Source organism: Varanus komodoensis, unplaced genomic scaffold, assembly GCF_004798865.1.
Source record: "Varanus komodoensis strain SLA01 unplaced genomic scaffold, ASM479886v1 scaffold2, whole genome shotgun sequence".
NCBI lineage: Eukaryota > Metazoa > Chordata > Lepidosauria > Squamata > Varanidae > Varanus > Varanus komodoensis.
Window position 1 is genome coordinate 17,227,410 of NW_025335568.1, and position 17,380 is coordinate 17,244,789.

General features: G+C 42.1%; 1 protein-coding gene across 2 annotated transcripts in view; it reads right to left on the reverse strand.

Annotated features, from left to right (window-relative positions):
* Positions 1-296: 296 nt before the first annotated feature.
* The window catches only part of UNC5C (unc-5 netrin receptor C), a 357,053-nt gene continuing 339,969 nt past the window's right edge, over positions 297-17,380 (reverse strand). For both annotated transcript variants that reach the window (XM_044428611.1, XM_044428610.1), the window contains 4 exons: positions 12,075-12,224; positions 10,647-10,811; positions 971-1,149; positions 297-686 (listed from right to left, as the gene is read on the reverse strand). In XM_044428611.1, coding sequence (XP_044284546.1) covers positions 521-686; positions 971-1,149; positions 10,647-10,811; positions 12,075-12,224 — 660 coding nt within the window. In that variant the 3' untranslated portion in view covers positions 297-520. The remainder of the gene's footprint in view (positions 687-970; positions 1,150-10,646; positions 10,812-12,074; positions 12,225-17,380) is intronic.

Consider the following 17,380-nt stretch of genomic DNA (forward strand, 5'->3'; position numbering starts at 1 on the left):
TGAAATGGATGTTGGGAGCAGACTTATCTGAAAAGATCCCAACCCTGCTTTGTCCACGGCTTGGTCTAGAATGGCTTTCAAAAGAAGAAGAAGAAGAAGAAGAAGAAGAAGAAAAATATATAAAAAGAGCGCCATGGACAGTCATTTCCATCCCGCTGCCCAGGATTTGATGTAAACAACGTTCATAGAAATTGGGATTGTTAAGAAAGTTTATCCATATATCTGGATAGCAATAAAAAGCGTTTCCTAGGAAACTGTAAAATCCTGTACCAAGCAGTGTACAGCCAAGCTGAGAGGAATGTTAGATCTGAATGTTAGCATTATCAAGGTAACAACTTTGCAAGATTTCTTTCAAATCCTGTGATAATGTACAAGGAGAATGCATGTGAAAAGTCAGGATTCTGTGTCTTTTTCCCTCTGGAATGTCTCTGGGTATGAAACGCATTGGTCTGGGGTGCTTGGTTTGCGTGAGTCACAGCCAACATGGTAAACATTCCTTCCTTCTCATCCCAGGGTTGCCTCAGTACTTTCCTTCTGATGCCAAGGAAACAACCGTCTCGTGCCTTCCCATCTCTTCAAGGACTGTGGCCAGCATGCTCAGGTTCCCATCAGGGAAATTCTGGGCTTCCCAAAGGTCTAAGATCACACCAGTGGGGCTTGATTTTGTTGCAAAGTAATTGAGGTACCTGCAATTGGACAAAAACGGTTGGTTACAAAGAACTACCATTCATCTAATCGCACCCCGCAGCAGAGATGGTCTGCAACAGGGGTGCTGAATCTCTTTCAGTCCAAGGGCTGAATTCCATTTTGGAGAGACTCCCAGGGTGGGGCACAGCCAAACTTCATTTAAAGCTCTTATTCCAGTGAACTAAGCCCTAAGGAACTTCTGTGCCATGCTTCACAAGAATATGTATCTCGGCTTCTTTCTGGCTAGGCAGGTGTGTAGCTTGCAGGCAATGCACTGACTCACCTGTCCAATTTTAGCTTATGGGCCAGCATCCTCCAGTCATGGCCTCTGGTCTGAGGAGCATCTAGGCTACTGCAAAGCTTCTGCCGGATTGGGAGAGGGATGCTGAATGCACAGGGCCCTACGATGGTAGTGATGGTGTTTGCTGGATCCATGAGTGGATATTCAATGCCAGTCGGTTCCTGCATTTCAGAAAGAGACAGGCAACGTCATTAGCAGAGGAAAGGAACATATGCATAGAGAGGAGATCTCTGAAATAGTCTCCTGGAAAGAGTTAAGCACTGGATCTTATGGAAGAACTTATATCAAAATAATCTGCTCCTATCAAGACCTTTTGGACTTCTTAGTAGGAAAGGAAAGAGGTCTTGCATCCATCCTGCTTGAAGAAACCTGTGGGCAGCTGGTTTGCCACTGTATTTATGGAGTCCTAGACTAGATAGCCCTTTGGTCTGATCCAGCACTGCTTTTCTTATATTCCTAAAAATATTTGAATTAATTAAAATACAATGATTCCACCAAGCCAGACTTTTCTTTTAGCTTGCTATTGTCCACTGTAACTGGCAGCAGTGTGACAAAGTCTTGGACACAATTCTTTTTCTAGGTGTTATAATGTAAGAATTCCCTCTTGCATGATTAGGAAGGTTGGCTAGGGAATACTAGGAGCTGTGGTCCAATACCTCTGGAGGGCACTTGCTTGATGCCTGCTGTGCCAGCAATTACTTCACCATTTCAAGCATTTTAAGTCAATCATTGCCTGCCAAGCTAGCACTCAAAAGTGACACACAGGGCAATAAAGCAGCATAATAGAAGAATAAAAAATAAAATATTACGACTTGAGCCAAATTCCTATAAACAAAGCAGCCACCATTTCAAACAAAATTTCACAATACAGTCACCAAGAGGGAAACACTTTTAAGAGCACAGAACTTTTTCCATTCACAACCAGAATTAAAAGAAGGAGCTAGACAGGTGACAGGTGACCCTCTCAAGGAAGTGTGAGCAAAGTAGGGCTAAAATAAAAGCAGCCCAAACACGGGGGAGGGAGGTTTGGCCCCTTCCCAAAATGGGGCACAGACTTGGCTCCAATCCATTTCCAGCTGACTGAAGGGCATTTGCTGTGGCAACTGCTGTGGCAAATCTACTGCCGTTCCTTTGCCTCCTAACAATCACTATCCCCAATGTCATCAGAGAGAGGCAGACAGTCTGACAAAGAGGGGAACAGTTTTGAGAGGATGGGGGAATGAACAGACAGAACTCTGCACCGCCCCTCTCCCTGACACAAGCTTTTGAGAACTGTATAAGCAGGGAAGCAAAAGCCTCTCTCTTCATAGCCATAGTGGCTCTAACATTAAGCATGTCCTCCCACTGACCTTTCCAAAGCAGTCTGTGGGGTGGGGAGGGGTCGTGGGCAACAAGGCAAGGGCATCTCAGTGGGTCCATTGAGTTATCCAATGGTCACTTAATGGGTGACTCACTCAAGGGGCGATGAACTAGAGGGGCATTTCAGTGTATTCCTACAAAGACAGTACCACTGCTGATAGGTGATATCCCACAACTTCACAAAAGAGCACAGCATTCCCCACAATTTAAAAGGACAGAAAGTGACATATGATATCAGGGACTTCTTAATAGGAGAGGATGTAAAGTTTCCCCATAAAGATTTAGCTTGGGGTCTTGAGAATACAAAACATGTTCTCCACCACTGAATAATAATTCCACATAGGATGCTTACTCTTCTGCAGACTTCCAAATGAGGTAGATTACATCTCCAATCATCCACAGCCAATGCCCATGCCTTTTGGTTTTTACAAGAGCTTTGGTAGAAAAAAGCAATCCTCAGATATGCTAAGGATCAACAGCCAACAGACAGTATCCAATTGTGCCATTCTGCTAAGGCAAACGACGCTGCGTTATCAGACACTAGATTCTGAAATATGTACAAGAGCTACAGCTAAAGTTCCATTTGTACAAGCACAGTTGTGTAGCCAGTTGCACATCACGCTTACCCGACTGACCATGCATTGTGCTTGTGCAAGCACATTGTACAACTACTTGCACAGTGGAAAGATTTAGTACAGCTCAGCTAGTACTACTTAAATTTGAAGAATGACGCTGCGGGATGTTGCCCTAAATATTTCACATACCCACTTGCTACCCATTTCCACTTACGATCAGCAAGATCTGTACAGGTGGGTGTCACCCATGAAAGTCCCCAAATACATTTCAAAGGGAGCTGCTAGAAAAGAAACCTCCTTTCTGCAAGAAGAAATGTCACGACAGAAGAGACATTTCAAATCCATGGCGTAAACAATATTGACAAGCTGAAAAGCAAATAATAACAGACACACTTTGCTGGGCAGCCGGATAACATTGATGTTGCCGTCGCATGCAGTGTGCCTCATCTGTAGAATTCCAAACCAATTTACAAAGCATAATTACCCTGATTTGCAGATGGGAAAATTGAGGTCAAAACACATGTCTGGGATAACAAAACAATGCAGTAGCAGAACTAACGCTCTGACCTCTGCCTTGTTCCCAGCTCCCCGTGAGATCAGCACCATTTCCCCTCTGCATTCAACCACCGTATGAAATTATATGAAACTGTGCCCATCTCTTTGGAAGAAAAGATTCATTGTGGGTCTGCCAGAGACTGAAGAAGCATATTGTTAAGACCTGCATTAAAGGATGCACGCACGGGCACATAAAACCACCCCATAAATATGAATATATAAGAAAACTCTCTGTGACATTTAAAGTAGATGAGAACAATAAAAAACATATCACTTCAGGATCTTACATCTGCCGGAGAAGAAAAGAAATTAATTTGGCCATCCTATGAGCTGCCTGGAAAAGCAAAGCAAATGTCTCTGAACTACTAAAGCATAAGAGATCTGCCTTAAATGTCAGTTTCTTTACATTTCAATGAGCTGTCTTGCTATCCATGATCTAGCTCGTGCTCCACTAATAAAACTATTTTAAAACTTTCCAAGGTCTTGGGGCATAAATAGATCTTAATATAATAGGAAACCACAGCACGCCAAGTTTTTATAAATATGAATATGGGTGGTTTAAGTGCCATCAGAAAAAGGGAACCGTGTAGCTGGCTATTCAGTCTCTCCTTTCTTAACAGATTTTCTGTGGTAAGAAAAAGAGTGGAAAAAGCAATGCAAAACAAGGGAGCATTCCAGGTGGCTAATGATGGGTGCTTCCAGAGGAAACTTTTATCCCACCATCGCCAACGTCATTCACCGAAGTGTGACATTGCAGAGGGGTTCGAGGCTCATCTTCCATTTTTAACTGCCCCATTTTTCCATTGCTCTTTCCATCTTTTCTTTTACTGTAGAAATGCTGTTAAGAAGAAGATTGAATAGATGTGCAATGCCACTTGATTGGGAGTACTAGGAGCCCTTTATCTGGAAGTGCCTGACACTGTCTGGACCCTGTCCTCAGCCCTTGCCCCACAAAATGCCACGAACGATGCAGGGCAATTGCAGGATAAAAGCCTCACCGGGATGCATCCTGTCCAACATGCCATACTCGACTCATTAGTCGTGCTTCCCCTCAAGCCAGGCTCAGATAAGAGTTTACAAAAGCCTGTTTCAGTGGAGAGGTGACCTTTTAAAATCCCTGCATTCTCTTCCCGCTCAGATCCGAGCTAATATTGCACAGGCTGCAAATGCTTTGTACAGCATCAAAGCATTTCTGAGCCAGGTATAATGGGGGTGTCTCTTGTCAAGGTCCTCACAGCCCTCTTCAACCAATAGTTTACTTTATCATTCTGCATACGATGCATTCTCTGGGACATGGGATGGAGGTGGAAAATTCAGAGGACATTCAGATGGTGCAGAAAAAAGTCAACCCACAAAAGAGGGTAGCTTTTTGTCCTCACACTTCCAAGTTTTCTCCTTCAATTCTTGCATATCTCCCATTCCCAAAAGACTGAATAGAGCCATTGGTTTCCTCACCCCTGTGTCTGTGTATGTGAGAGAGAGAGAATGAGAGCGAGAGCGAGCGAGTGAGCGTGAGCGCATAAATGGTAGCTTTTGATCTTGTGGCGTTACCACCCTACAACCATTGATTCAAATGCAAGTGCAAAAGACTTCCCAGATGGGGTTTTCCCCCGAATACAGAACTGGAAAGAACCAGGTAGACACGATGCGCTAGATGCAAGAATACTGTTTAAAGCATCCTTGACTGATAGTTGACTGGTCAAGGCTTGAATATCATCTTCCCTCATGAACTTGATTCCATTGCTTGAGTACTTCGACCATTAAGAAGTTTTCATCTGATGTTCAACTGATATCTGCCTTCCTGTAACTTAAACCTGCCATTTCCATTTTGGATGACAGAGAACAGGTGTGATGACCCTTTAGGTACTTGAAAAGTGCCATCACAGCAGGCTTCTCTTCTCAAGGCTAACCTCTTCTCAAGGCTATCCCTTTCCTTGCCAATCCCGCTTACCTGCTCAGACTGGACTTTTTATTGGCCTAGATGAAGGCGTGGAATGAACAGCCTGCACTTGAGCAGGATGTACCATAACTCACCTGAACCAAACCCAAGTACTTTTTTTTAATGAATAAGAGTTCTGCAAGGATCACCTGCTACCAACAGTTCCTCCCCATCTTCCTTCACACTTCCATATGCCCAAGGAGGCCTGATTCTTTAACAACTGGGAGCCACTAGTAATGCCAAATTTCAGGTTTCCATCTCAAAATTAAGTGCTCATTCAATTCCATAAAAGTGAATGGTTGTCATTCATCCCTAAAGGTAAAGGTTTCCCCTTGATGTTAAGTCCAGTCATGTCTGACTCTAGGGGGTGGTGCTCATCTCCATTTCCAAGCCGAGGGAGCCAGCGTTTGTCCGCAGACAGTCTCCATGGTCATGTGGCTGGCATGACTAAACACCAAAGTGCATGGAATGCTGTTTACCTTCCCACCAAAGTGGTACCTTTTTATCTATTTGCATTTGCATGCTTTTGAACTGCAAGGTTGGCAGGAGCTGGGACAGAGCAACAGGAACTCACCCCATTGTGCAGATTTGAACCAGTGACCTTTCAATCAACCAGCACAGCAGCACAGCAGTTTAAACCACTGCGCCACCTGCATCCCTGCATCATTCATCCCTAGACAGATTAAAAAAAGTACTGCCCCCAGAGACTGGAGCTGCGAAAGGAAAATATGGATTTCATGGCCATGCCTTCAATACCTCCCATCTTGCCCATTCAGTGCTACTGGACAGGTGATTATGAAATGATGGACAGTATTTTGGTGCCAGGTAAGGAAGCCAGGAATTCTTTTCTGGCTAAGATTGTAAACAAAGCAGGAAAAAGAATCTGGAGACTTGCAGAGCTCACGTCTCCTTCAATTCTGACTGTTCCAAAGACCCAAAGTCCATTTTTGAGGCTGGCTCAGGAGAACTTTGCTGCTGTCTGTACTTTCAGTGGAACAGTTTATAAGTCCAAATAGTCTGTGAGATGGAGTGTATAATAGACATCACTACTGGGAAGGCAAAGTGGAAAACTTTGCAGAAATAAAAAGGGACACGTTTTACACACCTCTGGTGAAAAATCAACAGCAAAGGCACTGCAGCAATGTTATTCTCTCTCCACATTCCTCTTTACTGGGTAGGATCAGTGCACAGAAAAGAAAATGTCTTTTATTCCTCCTTTCCCTGCTCCCAGGTTATCACAAAGCAGATGAAGTTTGTTATATCCTATTCACTAAAGATAATGCTTCTGTTCCTTACCTAGGGTAAATTAGAGATCACTTCATCCCCCTACTTATTGCAATAATTGTTTATGATACTTGTTTTACCATCTGTCTTTATTGTTATGGTGTCCCCTGCTGATTGTATAACTTTATACCCAATAATCAAGCAGCTGTTATCAGTACCTGTGCACAATGCTGAATTAAGTAACTTTCAGCTGTCATCTCTTGGCCCTTCCAAAGTGACCCAGAAAATCCCCATTTCTGTGTTTCGAACACCTCAGAGCAGGGCTGTTCTGAGCTGATAAAATACTGAATGATCCCACAGACAAAGTAATATTGATGCTTCCTATATTTAACTTGGTAGGCAGGTGGCAGGGCTCAATGTTTGGATGCAACGGACAAGGACAGTCTCAATAATTTACCAAAGAAAGTTATACTGACTACATTTTATCAACATATTCAGTTTAATCTTAATTTCCAAATATTAATTTGTATTTGTATTAAACTATTATTTGATCATGAGTCATTGCTTTTTAAGACATACATTTTCCCAAAGATGACCTCATTAACACTGTCTGCACTGTTCTTATTCAGAAAAACAGCTGTGTGGGAACAAGTGATCTGCACATATCAATCCAAACCTGGCTTGCCTGTCCTGGTAATCAATTTGTGGGGGGGAAGCACAATGCGGGGAACCTACAACATCCTACATGCTTCAGGACTACAATACCTCAAGTACCGTCTGCCTCCATATGAATCTATCTAGTCCGTGAGGTCAGATTCCATATGCTCCTCTGAGGTAAACTCAGTGGGGCAGGAATGAGTGTTTGCAGGAAATTGCCTGGAGCCAACAGCTTCTTTTAGGTGCCAGGCAAAGACACGTCTAGGGACATTGCTATGTGGGGCTGTTGTGAGCAGAAGATGTTGCGTATCTGCAGATAAACTCTGTGGATACAATACATATTGTATTGTTTTAAGATTAAGTTTATGGTATCGATATTTACTGATATTATTGTGCTGCTTATGATGTGTGTGTGTGTGTGTGTGTGTGTGTATAAAAGCAGCATGTGGATGTGGGATACATATTTGAACTGTGCCTCAGCTTGGGAGGGTGTTGCTGCAGAAGAAAAAGCAAAATTTCCTTCCCTCTTTTGTGTTTTCTGGGGTCGGTGGAGAATTTTGAGGGTACACAGCAAAACTTAACAGAACTTCCTCAACTTCTTGCTGAAGCTGGCTGCCATTATTCTGGAGAATGATGAGGCCCCTGCCCCAGCCCCAGCCCAACAACTTTGACCATGCTGGCTACAGCTGATGGGAGTTGTATTCCACCACATTTCTAGCAGGGTCTTCTGGACAATCCATTTTTCTACCATTCATTAGATACATCTCTTCTAGCTGTAAAGTTTTTTTCTTCTCTGCCTTTTGGTTAGGCTGCCACTGCCTTTAATTTTTATAAGTTTTAAAATTGCATTAGCTGACAAATGCTTTAATAATATGTTTATATATAGATGGAGGGTTCGTTATGTGTTGATTTTTGAGATAGTCTCGTTTCCCCCTCCCAGCCAGCTATTTTCCATAGTCTAACTCATCTGCAGTGTCAGCTGCTACGACCAAAAGCTTATCAGCTTTTCTCCTGGCCACTCTCTTTGGAGGCTCACACTGCGGCAGAATCATGAAACAGATCATTATTCGCCATCATGCAACTCACACAAAGTCTTTCTGCTGCTGCTTCCCACTTTGAGGAATAATTTCTCTTTTTTATTTTATTTTTCTTTGTCTGATCTACCTTTCCCTTTATCTTCTGGCACTTGTATACCACAAACAGGAGGCGTTTATCAGAGGAAGAGCTGGCCCTTCCTCCTGATCCCCCAAATGCTGTTTCGTCAGTTGTCACTAGAGTTGTGTGCTTATTGAACTTCACAGACCTGCTGAGCTTGGAAAGTAAAAACACCATCCAAAGCCAGCAGGGGTGGAGCTGTGTGGCTCAGAGATATGGCTCCCAGAATGAACACTGCTGGCTGGTTGCTATGCTACCGTGACACAGGGATCATTCTTTATTAATGTCAGTGGGGCCTTTGACTGAAGTTGTGTGCAAGTCAAAAGGGTGGTGAAACTCTGGGAGGGAATGGTGACCGGGCCCTCAGCAGGATGCAGGAAAGAGAGGGGAGGCGATGGATGGGAAGGCCTGCCCTTAATTATGGGAGATGGAAACGAAGGCAAAATGTTTCATCTTGATTGCATCGTCCTTTTTTGGGGGGTGGGGGGTATTTTGTTTTAGTTTTGTTTGGTGCATTATGTGGGAGGGCGAGGAGCATTGGAAACACTGTGAAAATAGAGCTGAGAGTGGCAACACTTCCCCCACTGTTGTCTTAGTGATGAAGGCAGGGGGCCAGTTCCATCCCTCTCTAGTCAAATCAGCCTAAAACAGATTTTTTAAAACAATTCTGAGCCATGCCCATTAGTTAACTCAAGAGTACATGGTGCAAGAAGGTAGGGCTCCATTGTCTCTTGAAACAAGTTTCTCACTCATTGGACAAGATGAGAAGCACACACAACTGTTTTTCTTCTTATATAAGACAACTTAGCCCAGGTCCAGTTTTGAAATGTTGCATTGGATTGGAGTTGGACTAAGTTATTTATTTATTTAGATTTTTAAAATCTCACTCCATTAGTCATAAAGCTTCCTAAGTTAGTTGCATGTAGTCCCCATTGAAAACAATAGAATGCAACTCATGACTAATCTGCCCAGTTGATTTCAATGAGATCAAAGTGTATCTCCTTTAGTTTAGACCCACCTCATTCTAATCATCTACTTGTACACCTAATTATATTACTTAGAAATAAGATGAATTTTCATTTAATATGAATCTTATTTCAGATAAAATCTACAAGGGATGGTGGTGGGCAAACCGGTGGGTTTATTTAGACAAGCTGGTATATTTCACTTTTCAGTTAAAAATCTCTGACTGGCTCACAAAGAAAAATAAAAAGAGCACATAAAAGATTTAAAAGATCTGGGAGACACCAAAGGACTTTGCCTGGCACTGAAAGGTCAAAAGATGCAAAATCATGAGCTGTTCAGGGACTGCGTCCCTGAAGTTTATGACTATCCCGGAGAAGGCCCTACCTTCCTTTAGAAGGTGGGGTGTTCCAAGAGGGACCTCTGATGATGACTGCAGCACTAGAATGAGTTTCTGCAGGAATTCTTAGTTGCACATAAAACAGGGCCTTAAAGCATTATGCCGCAGTGAGACTGCTTAAGAACTGAGCTGTTTTGCAGATGTGCCCCCAGTCAACACGGGCAGCTTCACATGCAGCACACTGCAGGGATCTAATCTGGAGGCTACCAGACCATGTCTAGGAGGCGTTGCAGCTGCTGAACCAGCTGCAGCCGGCAGACCAGCCACCATGCCAAAGGTGCCAGTTGGGCAAAGGCGGGATCGTGTCTAGCAGCCTCACTGAGCCATGAGCTGATCCTTTATGGGCAGAATTATACTACGCAAAATCATTGGACAACCCCTCCCAGATTAGGTGAAGCAGATCTTATTTGTCTTCTTGAAATGTCAGAATGTTCTATGATCCCTGTGCACAAGCATTTTCTACTCAGAGTTGCAACATTAGTTTGGATATAGTAATATGCTCTGTCTCTGGGTTGTAATGCATGAACAGAACACTGTCATGAACTAGGAAGCCGCAACAGAATTGAAAGGAAGGAAGGAAGGAAGGAAGGAAGGAAGGAAGGAAGGAAGGAAGGAGTTTTCAGGATTTCTAGGAAAAGGATCTAAAAAAAGACTATTTTCTGGCATGTTATAATATGCTCCATGCCTTATTTCAGGTGCTGGAGAACAGTTAATAGCTATCATATTCATAAAGTAAGTATTGTGCATGTGAATCTGTCCAGTAATCATGGTAGGAGAGACAGCATAATTTTCTCCCTCATCTCCAGTGCAACCAGATCTGTGTTTCCTCACCTCTGATACTGAACAGTTGAGCTGAAATATTTGCCCTTCTCCTTCAACCTGCCGTATGCAGAGTTTGCACACCAGTTCCAGTGTGCTCAGGCTGAATCTTTCCAGGGTGAAGGTACAATGTAGATTTCTTTGACACCCACTCCAGATATGGTAAAAAGGAATTTCCTGTAAAAAAGTAGGAGTGATGATAAAATATAGTTCTCTGAATCCTGAAGGCGGCAGTGACGGCGGCAGCAGCAGGAGGAGAGGAGAAACCAAATATGAGATGGCTTGATTTCATAAAGGAAGCCACAGCCTTGTGTTTACAAGAACTGAGCAGGGTGTCAAGATGGGGATATTTTGCAGGGCATTATTGAAGGGATCTCCATAAGCTGCAGATGGTTCAGCAGGACATTATAATAAACAGCACACTCTGAGTCCTATTTTTTTTCATAAAAGTCAGATATAATACCCAAGAGGCTGGGTGAGCACTGCTGTTAACTAAGATACTGTTTACTGGAAGTAGGTGCAAGACAAGCAAAAGGAAATTTTTGCAGAATTAACTTAAGGAAGTTCTTACCACAAGACAAGGTGATGGACACTAGCTTAGATTAACTGATTAGGAACTGTGTATGCCTAATATTCTTTGAATTGCTCCCAGCGTACATTTTAGTACATTGGTAAAATATTTTTTATCATTCTTGTTACAAAATGACGCTCTTCCACATTCTTGACAAGGATCAATATGAAACAAGTCAGGACACAAACAAATGAAATGAGCATATCAAAAACAAAAGAAAAAGTAAAAGCATTGGGAACTTATGCATGCTCATTCTCAAATTGTCAAAAATCAGCTTTAAAATATAATTGGTCAAGTATATGTGATGCTGAACAGGTACACATGAACTTGTCATATGCAGAGCCAAACCATCAGTCCATCCAGACCAGGATTGTTGACACTGGGATGCATGACATGACACATCATCACGAGTCAATTTACTCATAAGGAGCTGCACTATGTGCTTGCTGTCATTATGAATATGCAGGTGCTGGTAAGGGGTTGCCATGGCTTGTTGTGTCTTCTGAATCTAAGTTCTGCAGGTTACCTGAGGGTTAAACAACACCTCCAAACCATAACAGACCATGGGTTATGTGAGGGTGGCAGAACCCTCAAGGAACACCTGCTGCCTGTTTTGGGATGACATGACAAGCCATTCATAACAGCAGACAGCATGTGCACCTGAAATGCAAAACCATTCTGGACTATCATGTCATAGGAACCAGGTTTGCAGCAGCTGTCCAGGTTTCAGGGCAGGGTTTTTCCAGCCCTAACTGGAGGGGTTGGGATCAAACTGGAGCATTCCCACATACAAAGCATGTGCCTAAACATTTCTCCTGCATCATTCCATAATGCATTGAGAGGTCTTTCAAGCAATAGCCAATTCTTACCTGGTATTTAGCCAGCAGTTTGCTCTTCCAGAGGGAATGAGTGATATCATGAATAGATAAGCGAAGATTATGAGTGCTACCCTTAAAATGCAAAGCCTTTGGTTCTTCCAGGAGTTGTCCACCCATTTGCCTCTCCAGCTGTAATACCTCCTGTGTGTTGGGGGAAGAAAGACAAAATACATAAACCAAACTGGGCTTAAAACCAACTGCTTTAATCTGCAACCCAGCTAAGGCCAAAATCTTCCAATTAATGTTTGGTTCTTGCTTCTGGAACTAAAAGTTTACCACCACCTCGAATCTTGCCATTCTTCCATGAAACTCAGGATGGCATGAATGAGTTTTCCTGTTTACCTTGGAACAACCCAAACGCCTCGACTTAGAAGCAATTCAGCAAGCTTCATAGGTGAAAGGGGATGTGAATGCTGGTATCAATAGTCTATACCCACTGGTTCAAGTGCCAGTACATTACAGTAGCACTAAAAATGAAACTATTAATTCACTCTGAACTGAGCCATAAATTGAGCTGCCTGCTATTAAATAAATCCCTGAAAAGCAGCTATTAAGCAATAGAAAGGAATAACTACCACTAGACAGGCATTACACAAAGGACATCTGTTGTACAGCCATATTCCAGATCAAGGACATAACCAGAATCCATTTCAACACTCAAAGGGCTGTACATAAGCAGGTTTCCATTGGGCAAGCAATATTACATGGTAGGTAGATTTGCCATTATGTGGTTTGCTTAATTGCTTGAGAGAGTCAAGGTCAAAGCCCAAGCAAGCTCATACATTGACAATATGCCATTTTGGATACTGTTTAGCCTGAGGGATCCTGAGGAAAACCTTATTCCTTGCCTGCAAGAGACTTCAATTGACAAAATGGTCACACTTGGACTCTTGGGCTACCAATATTTGATGCCTTCACTTTAAATGGATTGATAAGTCAGTTTATGCAACAGAAACATGGATGTTTTCCTTGCAGTAGGAATAGTTTTTAGAAAATTGTTTTGACTGTAATCATCCACTAAAAGTGAAAATGCATTTTGAATACAGAAGCTGAATTTAGACTGGAATGAAAATCTGATCACTTTAAGGAATGCCTAGTGCAGATAGGGTCTTTGCTCTAAAATATGTTTTTATGCAAGATGAATAATCAAATCAATTCAACATATTATTTGTATGTATGTATGTATGTATGTATGTATATATAGAATAGCCTTATAAGGCTCTTACCACATAACTCATGACAAGCAACAAACAATGGTATGAAAACAAGCTATTTTATCTTTTAAGTGCTGTGTCTTGTTCTTATGATTGATTTCTTTTTGGTTTTCTTTTCTTTTTGGAAGCCGTCCAGAGACTTTTAGTATTGGGACCCCATATAAAAATAAATAAAAAAATTCTTGTCTTACTGTTTGTTATTACTTATTGTAAGCTGCCCAGAGAGCCTTGCCAGTTATGGCTGCAGTATATAAATATTACAAAACAATCAAACAAACATCATTCTAATTTGTTTCTAGCCCAAATGTTCCCCATTTCCCTGCTCAATGTGAATGGGCTTGCAAGGCTGATTTGAGAAATCAAAACTTTATAAAGAATGCACACTTCATTTTTGGGGGAAGATGCACATTTTCACAGTTTAGTAATAGGCAAAACATGCAACAAAAAGTGCACTTTTCTCATTTGAACAGCAACAGAAAAGCTCATGATCAAACCTATAGATTACATGTGCCTCTTTTTCACCTGTTTAGTTTATTGGATATTGTGAATATATTTTCCCCCCACCAAAAAGTATTTTAATATAGTCTTGCAGAAAATAGTGATATTCTGCTTACTATGTTAATTTTTATGTTTGATACCTCATTAGTTAATCCAGGCAGATGTGTGGATTTCTTTTTTCTCTCTCTCTCTCTCTTTTTATGCCAAGGGTGATCATGAATGGCTTAAGATATTATTCAAACCTGGCCTTGATGCATACAAACCACTGTTTTGTGTTTCTCATTACAGGTGTACGCAAACACACAAAGGCAGGGATTTGGCATCAGCTTGTTGGTTTTGTTTCAGAGGTGGCTTGGAAGAACATTCTACCAGTCACATGCAGTGCCTATTTAACGTAAGAGAAGAAACCAATGTGTCCCACTAACTTGACGCCTGACACGTCCTAAAGCCAAAGTAGTGTTTGCTTTTTCACTATTAGAGAAATAAGAACATAATTAGAAAGCTTTTAGAATTCAGGTTCTGCCAATCAATCAGTTCCAGCTTTTTCCAAGTACACCTTAATTACTTCATGAAGATGTCTAGAAAGCAAATCGATGGTAATTGCTTGATTACTATCAGTGTTCATTATGCCCAAATTATCTCCCTGAGTTTTCTGAAGAAAAAATCATTACATTTCCTTACATCAGTTCACAATCAAAACTAATCTTAACAACTGTTCTTTAACAGGGTTTGCTATTATTCCTATATTGAAGAGGAGGGTAGAAACAAGGTTAAGAGGTCAAAGTTTGCCTGTTGATACATAACAAGTTAATAGAAGTTGATGGTGGTCTCAGGATTTGCACCAAAATCATCTGTGCTTCAGCCTTTACAATCTCTTCACGAAATGATCCAATCGATATGAAATGTGGAAGCTGGAAGCCAGCTATTTACTGCTTTTCCTATTTCTTGACTGTCGTGGTGCAGTTTAAAGGAGCATGGAAGTGACTTGCACCTCGGCATTCCTCCTGCTCTACTTATGTTGCCCTAAATCCACTGCATTCAGAGGGCTGTGGGCATCCCCATATGATTGTGCCATAGGTCACTTACAGACCGCAATCCAACAAATACCTCGTGCATAAGAAAAGCCATGCGGGGTCAGAGCCAAGGTCCACCTAGTCCAGCACTCTGTACAGATGGTGGCAAACCAACTGCCCACAGAATCACTCAGGCAGGGTGGGGGCAAGATCTCGGCAACTGGCGTATGCAGGCACGGCACGTCTGGCAAAGATGATCGCACATGGCCAGCAAGGCTCTGATAGCCTCCTCCCTCATGCTCCTGCCCAACCCCCTTTTAAAGCCATCCAGATTGGTGGCCATCATCACTTCCCCTTGGCAGTGAATTCCATAGTTCTTTTTATGGAGTTTTGCTTATCTGTCCTACCAATCAACTTCGTTGGGATGATCCCAAGTTCTATTGCCATGGGAAAGGATGAGAAATCTCTCCCACTCCATTCTTTCCACACCATGCATTATTTTAAATGTCTCTATCATGTCTCCCCTTTTGCTAAGCTAAACATTCCCAGCTGGGACTTAACTTCCATTGAAGACAATGAGACTTACACTTGAATTAACATATATTTTCTTTGTTAACCAGTAAGTGAACCACTTATACTGCACCAAAAGAAATGAAAATATTTGCATAAAGTATTCTTAGGCTTAAACATAAGTACAGATAGAACATCAGTAATAATTGAAATAGGAATATAATGCACTGTATCATGTTGGGGAAGGCCATGAGCATGCCTGGTCACCTCAGTCTGCTCTCTGGTTGCTATCAGTGGATGGTCATTAAGAATATGTATGTATGGGCTTCAAAAAGAGGATACTTTCAAATGGACAGCAGACCGCTGAAAAGTAGTTTTGCCTCCACCCCAAAACCTGCCCCTAAAGGAAGGAGACAGTTTCTGAAACATGGGCCAAATTAATATACAGTGGTACCTTTGCTCACAAACTTAATCTGTTCCAGGATTATGTGCAGGAAAGACGGGCGCAATCACGGGTGTGCTCATGCAGGAAAGACGTGTGCGATCTTGGCTATCTCCCCACTACCCCCAGCACAATTGTGGCCATATTCCCATTCGGGGGGCGGGGGGATCACAGTTGCTACACAATGCGGTGTTCGTGACCTAAGTAAAAATTTTTATGACATTTTTGTTCACGACCCGATTTGGTCGTGATCTGAGGTGTTCATGAACTGTACTATAAACTGGGACCCACGTGATCTGACTACTTTTGATGCCTCCCTCTGGCTGGCTCAGAAGAGTAGTCCCTCTGGCTATGTTAGTTCAAATGTGACTATGTTAGTTCAAATGTGACTTCTGTGATGAGACCTAACATCAGAATTCAGCTGTTTGTTCAGGTTCATGAACAGGAACTGGCAGGTTGGACCCCATTTGTACCCACCACAACACAGGTGTGAGAGGGGCAGAACTGAAACCAGAGGCAGAGCTAGCACTGTGCTGAAATCTGATCTCCAATTTCCAGTTCCTGTCCAATGAAAGAGGCTTCCATTGTTGAGCCTCATTCTTGGACTCATTATTTTTGTGATGTTTTTGAATTTGCCTAATCATTATGAGATGATCAAGGATGTTGTTTTCTTTTAATTATACATTATCAAGCCTCTGCAACTGACTGGGCTGCCCCTGTCTCCCAATCTGAAAAGAACCCTGGGGGAGGAATGGTCCTCCTCTAGTCCACATTGAAGTGCAGGGAATCAAGAAGCCTACAGGTCTCTGGGAAGCTCTTTGAACATGAAAAACAGGGGACTCACACGTACTTCTTGGCCACCTGTGAAGTAAGGTAAGCACAAGCAACCCATATCCAACCCATGAGAATTTATCTGAAATGTTCTTCTCTAAGCAATTTATTTTCAAAAGCAATCCATTCATTTATTTTATTATATTTATATCCCACCTTTTTTTCCTTCTGAGGAACTCAAGGCAGCTTATACCTTTTTCCTCCTCTCAATCTTATGCTCACAACAACAAATCAGTGAGGTAGGTTGGGCTGAGAGGCAGTGACTTGCCCGGAAGTCACCCAATGACCTCCATAGTTGAGTGGGGACTAGAAGCCAGCTCTCCTGAGTCCTAGCCCTGCACTCTGAATGCAAATACCCTAAAATGTGGGAGAAACTTTTGGCACAATGCTTGAGCCAATACCAGTGCAGCTATTAGAAATGACTAGTACCCGCACTGGCAGTTACAGAGGAAGCAACATATGGCTAGGCAACTTTTTTAAAATTTTTATTTTCTTAACATATATGAAAATACATAGAAGAAAATGTAGAATGAAAGAAAAACTAATATAAACAGAACAGATATGGCTAGGCAACTTGCTGAGTCCTTCCAGGCTTAGAAGGATTTGCCTCCAAGCCAATATGTATAGGATTGCTACAGTACATCTATATCAGTTTTCCACTAAAAGGGTTTTTAAAAGCAGGTTACAAACAGCAAACATATAACACTATCCCTCACAACTGAAACAATAAAAATAATTAAAATGAAAATTAAGCTAAAACAATGGAAAAAATAAGCAAAGATCCAATCA